Genomic DNA, 14,074 nt, shown 5'->3' with positions numbered 1-14,074 from the left:
AATCTGACATAATTAAGGTTGCACCTCGATTAGATAATGTTGTGAAGCTTACATTCAACATTTCAACACGCTACGGATACTAATTATATACTCCATAAGGAATAAGCTAAACTTTGGTGAATAGAGTAGAATCTTTTGAGGAAGGGCAATCTCCCTTGTATACAGGACTATATTATTCGTTTCAAGTTGTAACGCCACTCTTCATTTTGATTAATATAAAAAAAAAACTTTTCCATAAAACGAGTTTTCAAAAAGAAAAGTAAAGAGCTCCACTAGGCCGAAAATGAACAGAACTAAAGTCAAATAGCCTTCCGAGCGTAAAACTACCATAAATCCCCATCAATAAATAAATGAAACTCAGCGTAAAACTACCATAAATCCCCATCAATAAATAAATGAAACTCAGAACGAACAGGAATTACAATAAATAAGCGAGTCAAACTCAAAACGAGTAAAAATTAGCATGAGTAGGGTTGACAACCCTTATGTCTTCTCAAGACCAGAACATAATCTGCACTTTAGTAAAAACAAAATAAATGACCGTGGATAGTTAATTTAATATACATAAAACGATATTTATTCCTTAAAGTTTTGATAATTTCTTATTTATTAAAGTAAAAAAAGTAAAAATATTTAAAATGTATTTTGTTTTCAGTTAAGTGCAAATTATGTTCTAGCCTTGAAAAGGTATGGGGATTGCCATCCCTACTCATGTTAGTTTTGGCTCGTTTTGTCTTTGACTCGCTTATTTATTGTAATTTCTGTTCCTTTTTGGTGTCATTTATTTATTGATGGTGATTTATGGTAGTTCTATGCTTGGGATATTGTTTGAATATATTTCTACTCATTTTCGGGTTAAGGGGGCTCTTTACTTTTTTTTGAAAAACTAATTTTGTCGAAAAACTTTTTTAAATTAATTTCTTTTCGTTTTTTATTGACAGTCTTTTTTTATGGAAACAAAATAATATTTTACATCTTTTTTTTTATCTTTTTTCTACAAGAATCCATAGTTTGTATTGCTATTTGTATGTTAGAGAAACTTTTTCAACAATTTTTAATCCTGACATAAATAATATTGTTTAATTTAAATTTATACCTCGTAAAGTTTACCTGAAAAATTAAATTTAATATCATTCCCAAAAAAATCCAATCTACAGAAAATGAAAAAAGGACTCCTATGAATCTCAAGTTGGAGTGGGTGTCTTAACGCCACCACGGTTTTCCGCCACCGTATGTTTTCCACCACCCAGGAAATCTTGCATCATCAAGAGGATTAGTTGGGTCAGAATAGACAGGTTAGGTTAGTCTATGTCTATGTCTGTATCCATGTCTATGTTTTTGTCTATATCTGTGTCTATGTCTATGTCTATTTCTATGTCTGTTCTTATATCTATGTCTATATCATATCTATGTCTATTCTGACCTACCTGAATTAAAAGATGGCGGAAAACCACGGTGGCGTTAAAACACTGCTACGCTCAAGTTACAACACGATAAATTCATTACAACATAACAAAAACTTTATTTAGTTTTTAACACAAAGCAAGAAGTGGTGTGCATCAAAATTTGAGACCCTTTTTTGAGTAATTTTTTACAACTCCTCTTAGCTTTTTGCATATTTCTCTTTTTCCATGACGCTAATTAAGTTATCTAAGCTATTTAATTATTCTTATCTTGTAATTTGGAGGCATTTAATATTCATATAGTCAACTTTCTTACAAGACAATGTTTTTTGGTTGCGCTTCACCTTCATACTACATTACAAAATGAAGGACAGATAAAACCTTTCATTTTTCATCTAAATACAATTTTAATTGATGACTTAACAAGGGTTTGATGATAGATTTTATTATTTAAGGTAGAAACACATATCCTTCAAATTAATGTCTGTATCAACTTAAAGCATGGTTTGACTAAATTGGCACATGAAAGACTAGAATGTAGATTACAGTCTGTAAAAGTTTTTATTTGAGCATAATTAAAAGAATTATAACTCTTTATAAAATTCTTTATTGAGATCTTCTGTTAAATGATCACACGGCATTAAGGATGCGTAATTTTAGGAATATACCCCTGCAGCTCAATAAGTGAAGTTAGGTTAATCCTAATAAAATATACCTAAGTATGATACAAAATTTAATACTTTGGATACAAATTTGGGCTATATATTTGCACATTGGGGGGAGGGGGGGGGTAAAGTACAGCAGGTCTGCATGCAAAATGTGTTAGCTACAATTATTCTGATATGGTGAAGTAAGAATTGTTTTCTGACTTCAGATTTTCCGCATTTAGGCACAAATGCTAAAATGGGATTTCTGGGATTTTCGTGCCAATTGATTGGCGTATTATGACCTTCTCTGTTTTGTTTTACAGACCTGATGAATTTAGCGTCTGCGCCTGAGTAGTGCCTTTGTTAGAAAGTAGCATAAAAACCGTTTGCCTTTCATCAGCAATGGAGAAACTTGCTCCGTAATTCAGGTAAAAGCATACTCATGACACAAAGGTTAATGACCAATGTAGAGGCAAATATTACGATAAAACACATGTTATAAGGTAACAACCCGTAGGATAGATTGTCTAATGATCTTTTTGCGAGACTGTTTCGATTGATGAATGATACAACGCATCGTTATATTTTTCATTTGATTAATGCCCGAGCTTCAGTATTGTTCACAGTCATACTTGCGGATAGAAGCAATGAAGAGGATAACAAATGAAAAAATGTAAAAGACAGTGAACTTTAAAGAAAACAAAGTGAATATTTTGACTGGATGTCTAATGGTTCTAGGCGTTTACCCCCGGAAAATCTTGTTAACTCAACATCAAAGAATTCAACAATGAACAACCAAATTTTAGCTAGTGGTGCATTCTAATAAATTTTTGACCAGGTTAGGAAGCTCTGTCAGCTAGTTTAAACTGGTTTCCCAGATCCCAGCCTGAAAAGACTGGGATCAACTACGATCAGATTAAAAGAAGTAAAGGGGACTCGAGCAGCACCTGACGCTTTCGGGTCGGGTAATCACCCACCTCCTAGGTCATGTTGTTTTTCTACTAAAACTAAGTTAACGCTGGTCAAGCATTGGCGACCAGGTTTTGCCCCAATTGAGACTGGAATGTGTCACTGAAAGAGAAGTCTTTTCGGATTAAAAAACAAAAACAAAAGGAACTGAATGTTTATCTAAGAAAATACCAAAATTATATTTTCAGTTTTAACGCAATTTTGCACGCTGGAGAAACAACACCTTCAACTTATGTAGCAATTATTACCAATTAACGTCACTATTTGAATGAGAAATATTTGGGATCCTTTGAAGTCCAAAAAGGAACCTTTTCGAATATATGAATAACAATATAGCAATATAATAACATCAATGTTTTTTTTTTCGAAATAAGAAGCTTTTGCTTAATTTCGATATGACTTACACATCTGAAAAAAAATCTTTCAACTCTGATCCGAAACAGAAGGGAAGAGAATATACGTCCATTATATGAAAACTGCCGAGCCGAAGCAAAATTTGACTCCTGTTAGAACATTGCTTAGCTCTGCAAATTTGATAGGGGCTTGAGAAAACCGAAGCACTTAAAAAAATGGAAAATAATAAGCTATTTTCTGTTATCCTTTTTGCATCTCTAAGACTAGTTTTAAATTAGCAGATATTCAGCCATAAAACCATTTGGGGACAAATCCAGCATGCGCTTTGTGCGAAATGGGAGGGAGTCGATGGGACAACTTATTTCCTATATTTACATTGGAACTCTATCCAATAATATTTTCACCCCTCTCCAAAATTTGGATTGTTGTCTTTGTCCCCTTATATGTAAATGCTCCAATGCTTAAGCACAGAGAGGAGGGGGAAAACGTGGGCTCTTGAAAGCGTTTCATCATAGAAAACAATGTAAATGAATATGAGGAAAAGAGAACAAGGAAAAATGTGTCACTCCAGACCTTCATTTTTATCGCCGGAATATGAATGCAAGTCAAGCTTCTTCAGATGAGTTGAATAATCATACTGATTAGACAGATTGCCTAGTCATAATATACATCAACATGTGAAAGGATTGATAATAAAGAACTAATCATATATAATTTGCATCAAGAACAAAAAATGATTAGTTAAGGGAGAAGATTGATGTTTGAAGTCGTGCATACTTTCATAAAAACTGCGGAAAGGAAGTTGGGAGCATACGACTATATAAGCTTCGACTAACTAGTTACCAAAGACTAATGGGATAAACTCTTCTAAAAGAGCAATTTTTGTAGCACTTTCATTCTATTAGTAATATTGGCCTTAGGCTTGTTCGCATATTTTCATATACACTTGTATATTATGGCTTCTGAATGTACTGTGGTGAGTCTTAGTGGCTTGCTATTTGCTTCGGCTAGCTACCCAAGGATCACGAGTTCCACTTCCAGGTCAATAACAATTTCTTCTAGCATTTTCCTTTTACTAGAAGCTCTTCTCTGGCACTTTTAGGCCAACGGAGGCCCAGAGCCCTCATATTTGATTTTTGCAATGAACTCCCATTCCCCCTGAAATATGGAAAATTATGTATCGTTTTTGAATACAAAATTCTCATACAAAAAGATCTCATTTGAGAATGATATCTTGACCCTATCTCAACAAAAAGAGGAGGGGTATATCTTTGAAATGGGATTATGGCTCCTGCGAGGACCCACATTTGGAGGGGGTCTATTTAGAAAGAACAAAAAGCACAAACACTTTGCTTTAAATAAAGAAAATTATATGAAACTGTAAAATCTTGAGATTTGAGGGCGGGGGCCCAATCTCTTTTCTTACGTATATACCTTGTGTAGCATAATTTTCCACCGCTTTGGCAGTAGCTAACATTTACTTTTCAGATTCTTGTGTGGAATAGCATGTTGTTTTGAACTGCCTAACACATTAGGAAATAGCATTTCCTCTTGCACTATTAGTGGCTGCTATGACAGTAAACAGATTTAAGAGTAAATGAGTAGCTAATATGCTCATTTACAATTGGTAACAAAGCAAGCCGCTTCTGAAGAGGAACCTGATGCCAGGTAAACAAACAATTATGGGTAGTCTACCCATAAAAACTTTTCAGGGAAAGAGAAATACTTCAAAAAATGTTAGGGGACAGGTGGCAAAGTTTAAAAGCTAATTTAAATATCAGGCCGTTCGAGCCACAACCAGCATCTCATGATTTTTGAAAATATCTTTTTTTTTTTTACCATTAAGAAATAAATCATCAAAGAGACAAACTTTCCGAAAGGTCCGAATCTGAGATCCATTTTAGAACTTATATTTACTTGTAATATATTATTTGCGTATTTTTGAAACTTTTTTCGAAGTTTTACCCCACCTCTTTAAAATACTGGGTCACTCTTGAAGCAAAATTCGGCATGTCCTGTGTAAGTACCTGTTTTACCTTTTAGCTTATACCAATGAACTTATTGCTTCGTTTCATTTCTACTTCGATGTTGCAGCGTAAGTAGACTATGTCCCGGTAAACAAAAGTTTTTTTTTATTATGGCCATATCAGAAGACAATTCCAGTCCTTAAATAAACCCGATCATCTTCTAAACGGTCTATACTTGCTCTCCACAGAACCTGGCTGCAACGCCAAAAAGGCCAATTTTGACGGTCCGGCCACGACACATTTATGCATTATGGTGGTTGGAATTAAACTTGGCTGGGTGGTGGGCTTTCACTGATTCTTTCGCAAAATATTTTGGGCAAAATACAATTTTGTAAAACAAAAAAATAGTTCCGAAAACTTTAAAAAGTTCTAACATTTTTATAACTCATCTAACACACAGTCACCTTTTTTCGCTAAAATTGACACTTTTTAGTGCAAAACATATCTTATTTATAGCAGGTACAAATAAGAGTATTTATCTTGGAGGGTAGGGTCAGCACTTATAAGGACTGGGGACTATTTTCAATACCTTTTTGAGTTCGTTTATTATTTTCTCATTTCAAGATCTACAGGATAGGTGCTTGCCCGCTATCATATTTTTTGGAAATAAAGTAAAATTCCGTGTTTTGGCAGCATAGGGACATGCTGAATATGATGCAAATTACATCAAGAGCACATCTTTTAGGATGAATTCTCCTAGGCTCGTAACTTTTTATAAGTTGGTTAGTTTTAGATATAAAAAATAATATATTTCGAACCACCGTAAATGGGAAGTTTTATATATATATATATATATATATATATATATATATATATATATATATATATATATATATATATATATACATATATATATATATATATATATACTACTACTACTACTACTAATAACTCACTGCAGCACCAAGCCGCCTGAGGCCAACACAGCTACGCACGCTCCTCCTCCAACCTAATCTATTTAAAGCCTCCCTCTTTACACCCTCCCAGGAAGTTCCCATTTCCTTCAAATCCTTATTTATGACATCCTCCCAACCCAGACAAGGACGACCTGCTTTCCGTGTAGCCCCAGACGGTTGGCCAAAAAGGACAATCTTCGGTAATCTGTCATCCTTCATCCGTAGAACGTGGCCTAGCCATCTCAACCTTTCTTTCATTATAGCCCCAGAAAGCGGGATTGAACCACACTTTTCGTACAACCTACTGTTTGAAATACGGTCAGTCAGCCGGGTACCCAGAACAATCCGTAGGCAATTTCTCTGGAAAACATCTAGTAAATTTTCATCTGCTTTTCGGAGTGTCCATGCTTCAGAGCCATATTTGACCACTGTCATCACTGTAGCTTCCAATATTCTAATCTTGGTTTGTAGGCTTATCTTTCTATTCTTCCAAACTTTTTTTAACTGTGAAAAAACACTCTGAGCTTTAGCTATTCTACTTTTAACATCTTCACTGCTCCCACCATCTTTACCAATAATACTACCAAAGTAACTGAAGCTCCCAACCTGATCAATCTTTTCGTTACCTAAGGTCACCTGTTCATCTTCACTTATTCCTAACCTTAGTGACTTAGTCTTCTTAACATTAATTTTCAAGCCTATTTTAGCACCCTGAACTCGTAAAACCTCTAAAAATTCATTCATTTTGCTCACACTTTCATCTAATATGCTTAAATCATCAGCATAATCTAAGTCCAGGAGCGTTCTTCCTCCCCATTTGATTCCATGGTCTCCAATTGCCTTTCCTGTGCTCCTTAAGACGAAGTCCATCAAAATGATCCATATAAAGGGGGATAGAACACAACCCTGCTTAACTCCTGATTTAATACAAAACCAGTTGCTAACCTCATTTCCTACCTTAACCGCAGCAGTATTATTCTCGTACATAGCGCAAATCACTTTAATGTATTTTTCTGGTATACCATATAACGATAAGACCTTTGTTAACGCTGTTCTATCAACAGAATCGAAAGCTTGCTCATAATCGATAAAACTAAGGACCAAAGGTGTTTGACAACGAAGGGACTTCTCAATTATTAACCTAAGAGTGAAAACATGGTCGACACATCCTCTACCTTTTCTAAAACCGCATTGTTCTTCCCTTAAAACTTTGTCTACAGCATGTCTCAGTCTAAAAAGTATCATATTACTCAGTAATTTGCTACCTACAGAGACCAGACTAATGCCTCGATAATTCCGACATTCACTCTTGTCACCTTTCTTATACAGTGGTTTAATTAAGGTTTTCCTAAAATCATTGGGTACTTCCCCTTTTTCAAAAATCATGTTCATAATCTTCAGTAGCTTATTCCTAACCTCAGAGCCACCATATTTAAGGAACTCATTAATCATACTATCAGCACCTGGGGCCTTATTATTTTTTAATCCTTCTAGTACTGTCGCTAATTCTTCCTCACTAAACAAATCTTCCTTCACATCCAAGGTATCACAAACTTTTTCATTTTCATCTATATCTTTTCCTGCAACTGTATCTCGGTTTAGCACATTCTCAAAATGTTCCACCCATCTTTCTTTAACTTTTTCCTTATCACTAATTGTGACCCCATTTCTATCTTTAACTGGGACTAGTCCGGATCGGCTACTCCCTTTCAATTTATTAACATGCCAGTATAATATTTTACTATTATGCCGTCTAGCCGCATCTTCCAGATCCTCAGCAATTTTATCCATCGCCTCCATTTCACATCTCCTTAGTTCATATTTTAATGCTTTCTCCACTTTCTTTACATTCCTTTTGTTTTCATACGACCTATCGCTCAGATAATTCTTATACAAACCCCTTCTACTCTCTATTAAACCTAAAGCTTTTTCACTAATATTCCTAGTTGCTGTCTTAGCACTCTTCCCTAGGACACCATCAGCAACTTCACAAATTGTTTTTCTGAAATTATTCCATCCATCTTCCACATTGTCAAATTTTAAACCCTCAAGTTTAGTACTCAACTGTTCCTGGAATTTTTTTCTCAAATTTTCATCCTGAAGTCTACCAACATCATAACTTTCCGGGAGGGAGTTACTCTTCCGAAATTTCAGCTTTAAATTAACCTTAGACACTACTAGATGGTGATCTTTACTTTTAACATCAATAACGGCACTCCTATACACCCTAGTATCTTGTATTGATCCTGCTAGTCTTCTGTTTACAATAACATAATCAATAAGGTTTGCTGTCTTACCATCACGTGAATACCATGTCAACTTATGGGCCATTTTGTGACCAAACACCGTATTGGTTATAACTAGGTTGTTATACCTACAAAATTGCAAAAGCCTATAGCCATTACTGTTTTCTTTTCCTACACCAAAATTACCTAGGCTAGGATACCATCTATCCCTATTTCTACCAACCTGGGCATTAAAATCTCCTAGCAAAAACACCATATTTCTACCTGGTACCCTGTCTATTTGCTCCTGTAACTGTAAGTAAAATTCATCTGAGTCACTAGTATCTCCATCAGTTGGTTCAATGGGGGCATATACTACTATAACTGATACCCTAAACTTTTTAGTCATAAAATGAGCAATTAGTATTCTATTATTAATACCTTCCCAGCCTAAACAAGACTTAGCAGCTTCCTTATTCATCATAAGCCCTACTCCCTGTCTATGTACCCCATCCTTCCTTCCTGAGTAAACAAATTCTATGTCACCTAATTTCATGCTTCCTACCCCTGGGATATGAGTTTCTGAAACTCCTAATAAATCCAGTTCAAACCGTCTGAATTCGTCAGTCAAAATGTCGATGCGATAGTCATTTTTTAACGTCGTAACATTCCAAGTTCCAATTTTCATGTTCTTTAAATCTTTGAAATTATTTTGGCCTCAAGAAAAGCAGTGATCCCGGATACCAGTGCAGGATGGGGACCAACATATCTTCTCAAGTCTACACCGAAGCGCTTAAGCCGGCTTAGAACCGGACAGCAAGAAGTCCCTGGGACCTCCAGAAAGTTGGAGGCTTAGTGCAATCCTGGGCCCATCTTGGTCACAACATGGTTTTCAGCACTTGGCGATGCTCTTCTATCAACAAGAGTCGAAATCCTGCACAGACAGTCCCAAGCCTATTACCTCCGACTCATTATATATTCATGCCTACAAATATTATGCTACTACGGGGAGGCAGCCCATAGTAGATAAATTAGCTAGGAAGAGGTTTTTCAGCCCGAAAACGCCCATCAAAACAAACCAAGCCCAGAAAATTATCCAATAATCAGAATCCCGTACGAGTGCTGTGTTGTTTACTAGGCTATAATTTCCTCGAGGGGCGCCACTCCTCAAGTGGGAAAAATTGACCGCAAGTTTCCCAGTCTTGCAGGTACCCCGAAAGGGTCGAGGCAGCCCTTTACAGAGGCCGTTGTCCATAAATCTGGATCTTACGCCCTGCCGCAGTTGTCCTCCTATAGAGGATCCTCCCACGATGGTGTTCTGCTTCACCATGCAATTTAACCCATTACTGGGAGAAGGTTTGTAACTCATCTGACGCGTTAACACGGCAGTTGGCCCTGCTGAGTGTACATTTGAGGGGCCTTCTTCCTCCTCCACCTGAAATTATGACCCCCAGGGGAGGGTTTCCCAGTTTCTATTATGGGCCCCACTGGGACAAGGTCCTACTTGGCCTAAGCCTCCTATGGAGCTACTCTACCTATCTATAGGGCTTACATATATACATATATATATATATATATATATATATATATATATATATATATATATATATATATATATATATATATATATATATATATATACATATACATACACACACATATACATACACACATATATACATACACACATACATATACATATACATACACATACACATACATACACATATACTCACTAACGTGCAAATATATACCCTGAATTGGTATAGGCTATATATATATATATATATAGATATATATATATATATATATATATATATATATATATATATATATATATATATATATATATATATATATATATATATATACAGTATTCCATTTTCAAGAATTATGGTTACTATAGAAACACCGCGTCTGTCGTTCTTTTCGTAGTTTGTTACCAGGAATTGTTTTAGTAGGTCCCCTAAGTCCCATTAAATGTTCATTTACAACCAAATTTAATTTAATCCAGATTTCACTTGCTTTGGCTAAATTCTTTAAAATTTTCATATTCCTGCCAGTGGCGTCTGTTTGGGAGAAGGGGGCAGTTGCCTCCCCCCAAATAATTTTTCAAAAAAATGATTAAATAGCCCATACCCCTTTAATACCCGGATATGGGCCCTTTTGCCCCCCCCCCCCAAATAAAATGCCAGTGCTACGTCCCCAGATTCTTGCATCTGTTTCCCCATACAGTCTATTTTTTTTATAACGACGGCAGAAACTGCTAAAAATTACTCGAGTTAGAAGCAAATGAAAAAAAAATGAACTTTAAAACCAAGTTTCCCCAACTACATCAAGTTAAATTTTGAAGCGCTTTCATAGCAACAACATTAGACGGAATTATGTTAAAAATAAGGAATAAAGATAAATGCTTAGTTTCGTCACAAGATAATATAACACACATATTTTTAAAGGTAATCAAAGATCAGGGCCCTCTAGAGGGAGAAGGAGTGGAGGTAGTTGCTTCAAAATACCTTCCCGGGACATACTTTAGTCTGTAGATTCATCCCTGAAATTTTCATTTTCCTCACCTAAATCCTTTCTGAGATAGCAAGAAGTTAATTAACTAGAATTTTACCCTTATGGTAAAATTTTAGTTAATTAATATGCCAAATAAAAAGTATATGGTAATTCCCTCGTGATTTAGCCTACCTTTGGAAATGAATGCTCATAGCTTGTGAAATAATCCTAGTCAATAATGGTTTCTGTAATCTATTCCTGAAAAATATCACTGAATACACTTCAAAAGAACCATTATCAGCGCCAGCATTACCACTGATAACAGTGAAAGTAGAGCTTAACAAGACATCAGCGAGATAGGTGTAACCCTACGCCAAAGACCTTGGCGTCGTCAGGAGGTACAAAATTTATGCAAAAGTTCATCGATTTAAGATTCCATTGACCATACGAAAAGTGTAACAGTAAACACTTACCTGCCGATCAGTTCGTAATAGGAGGGCCTAATAGTTGATTGATGTCTTACAAAGAGGACATTCTTTAGTCGGTTGTTGACATAACCCTATAAATGGGTTACAGGTAGAATTAATAGTCTGCCTTTCGATTAATGATCTGCTTTTGTTTGCAACTAGTTCTTATGAATCTCGGTTGTATTTCCTTAATCTTGAGGAGACTACATGAAATCCTAGGATTTTTCGAAAAAATATTTAGAAACAATAGAGCTCCCTGAAATGATTCACTTAGCAATATTATTTAGAGATTTAGTAGATGATTCCTTACGAGAACCTCTTTTTACTCTTTTTTCCCTAATAGGTATGGTATTCACAACAATATTTGCCCATAAAGTCCATTTTTAAGCTGGAAGCAGGCACATATACGGGGGAGGGGAGGAGAGTTCAAGAGCTCTATCCCCCCACCCAAAATTTGAAATTCTTCTGGTATTTCCTAAAATTTCTTAGATCAAATTTATGGTTTTTACGCTACATTTTATCTTTTAAACCCCCCGTTTGTATCATTTTTAATCCCCCCTTGATATTGTCCATCTACAAAAAAAATCCCATGTACGGTAAATTCAGTGATAATTCGGCTCACATATTAAACAAATAAAAAAGATTGGACATCTGTTCACCTTCTAGCTCAGTTCAGGTGAACCTCACACCAAACTCACACCTTCACCCCCTCCCTCTGATGGTGATGATTTCGTATGAACTTGAATTTGTTGGTGGATTGACCAAAACAATTAATTCGGAAACGAATCTATGGCCCATTAGCGGTTTAAGGCATCATAATCCGGAGGGGGGGCAAGGAATCTGAAAAGTGTAAAAATATAAAAGGAATTTAATGTCAGATATCGGAGAAACTGGGGGGAGGGCAGACGCCCTTGTCCAGGCCTAGAACCGCCACTGCTACATCCCAAAACATGGGTCTTGAGAGCTACGTTCAATCTCTTGTCTCTATTCCCTCTCTTTACTTGTAAGGTTTGAAAACATTTATGAAAGAGGTCTATTTTCATTTTTTGTTTCAATGGAGATATAATTTTTTACAAAAAAAATCAACAAAATTAGAATGAATCCCAATAACCTGGGCTTGTATCACCATTCAAAAAAACTTACATCCACTTACATCTGTGCATTTGGGTTCCCATTTCACAGCAAAACAAAAGAAAAAATATACAAAACATTTTAAGAGGAATCTCTCAACTTTTACCGTGCATATTCTAACTGTCATTTGAAAAATCTTTTTATTGCCAATGCTTGCAACCACGTGGTTGTTGCTTCGCAGTTTTAAGCCAAAGGAACTCAGAGGCCTTTTAAATTGATTAGATAAAAACACAAGTTTTTTTAACTGAAAGTAAGGAGCGACATTAAAATTTAAAACGAACAGAAATTACTTCGTATTAGAAAGGGGCTGCTTCCTCATTAACGCCCCGCTCTTTACGCTAAGGTTTGACTCTTTCTCTCGACTATACTTTTTAAAACAGTAAAAACTTTAGCGTAAAGAGTGGGACGGTGATGAGGAAGCAGCCCCTTTCATATACGAAGTAATTTCTGTTCGTTTTAAATTTAGTGTCGTTCCTTACTTTCAGTTTAAAAAAATCTTGTTTTTTTATTTAATTTCTGAACGTTTTTGAATCAATACATGTTTTGATTTTGGCTCTCCGCAGAGGAATAATTAAAATGAAATTTGCATATTTTTTTTTGTTTTGGCTAAATGGCTTCCTCATAGTCTTGATCGAATGATTTTGAGAAAAAAAGGAATGGTGGAGGAAGCCTAGTTGCCCTCCTATTTTTTGGTTACTTGAAAAGTCAACTAGAAACTTTTAATTTTTTACCAATTTTTTTGTTAGTAAAAGATATACGTAACTTATAAATTACCTTACGTAACGAACTTTTGTATTCTCATGTTTTTATTACAATTATGAGGGGGGGGGGGGTCACCCCCTCGTCAGTACCTCGTTCTTTACACTAAAGCTAAAATTTTGTCCCAATTTATTAAGAATGACCCCTGAATCACAAAAGCCGTAGATTAAATAGTAGATTACTAAAAATACTTTAGTTTAAAGAGCGAAGTATTAGAAGGAGGTGAGCCACTCATATGTGTATTAATTTCTGTTCGTTTTAAGTTTTAATGCTGCTCCTTCCTTCCAGTTGTAAAAAACTTTTTCATATTTATTTTTTCATTTTTTTTAAACAATGCTAGAAAATCCTGTGCTCCCTTCATAGAAATTTTCTTCCCCCATGAAAAATTCCTCGATGGAAAGTTCCCCCAACATATCCCCTCTTCTCAACCCCTCCCACCAACCAAAAAATCCCCCTGAAAATGTCTGTTCACTTCTCAATAACCATTACTATATGTAAGCACTGGTCAAAGTTTGTAGCTTGTAGCCCCTCCCACGGGGACTGTGGGAGAGTAAGTGGTCCCCAAAGACATTGTTCTAAGGTTTTTCGACTACGATGAATAAAATGGCTATCTCAGAATTTTGGTCCGTTGACTTTGGGGAAATAATTAGCGTGGGAAGGGGCCTAGGTGCCCTTCAATTATTTTGGTCACTTA

The 14,074-nt window shown here is 35.7% G+C and overlaps 1 protein-coding gene across 2 annotated transcripts in view; it reads right to left on the bottom strand.

Annotated features, from left to right (window-relative positions):
• Positions 1–12,680, bottom strand: part of LOC136033128 (uncharacterized) — a 52,002-nt gene extending 39,322 nt beyond the window's left edge. Inside the window, exon 1 of one of the 2 annotated variants that reach the window (XM_065713763.1) lies at positions 12,644–12,680. In XM_065713763.1, the coding sequence (XP_065569835.1) occupies positions 12,644–12,665 (22 nt within the window). In that variant the 5' untranslated portion in view covers positions 12,666–12,680. Of the gene's footprint in view, positions 1–11,215; positions 11,390–12,643 lie in introns of those variants that run through there. The other variant, XM_065713764.1, reaches the window with a different exon arrangement.
• Positions 12,681–14,074: the final 1,394 nt, after the last annotated feature.

This window comes from Artemia franciscana, chromosome 11, assembly GCF_032884065.1.
Source record: "Artemia franciscana chromosome 11, ASM3288406v1, whole genome shotgun sequence".
Classification (NCBI taxonomy): Eukaryota; Metazoa; Arthropoda; class Branchiopoda; order Anostraca; family Artemiidae; genus Artemia; species Artemia franciscana.
The sequence above is the reverse complement of the archived record's forward strand: the minus strand, read 5'-3'. Positions and strand labels throughout refer to the sequence as shown.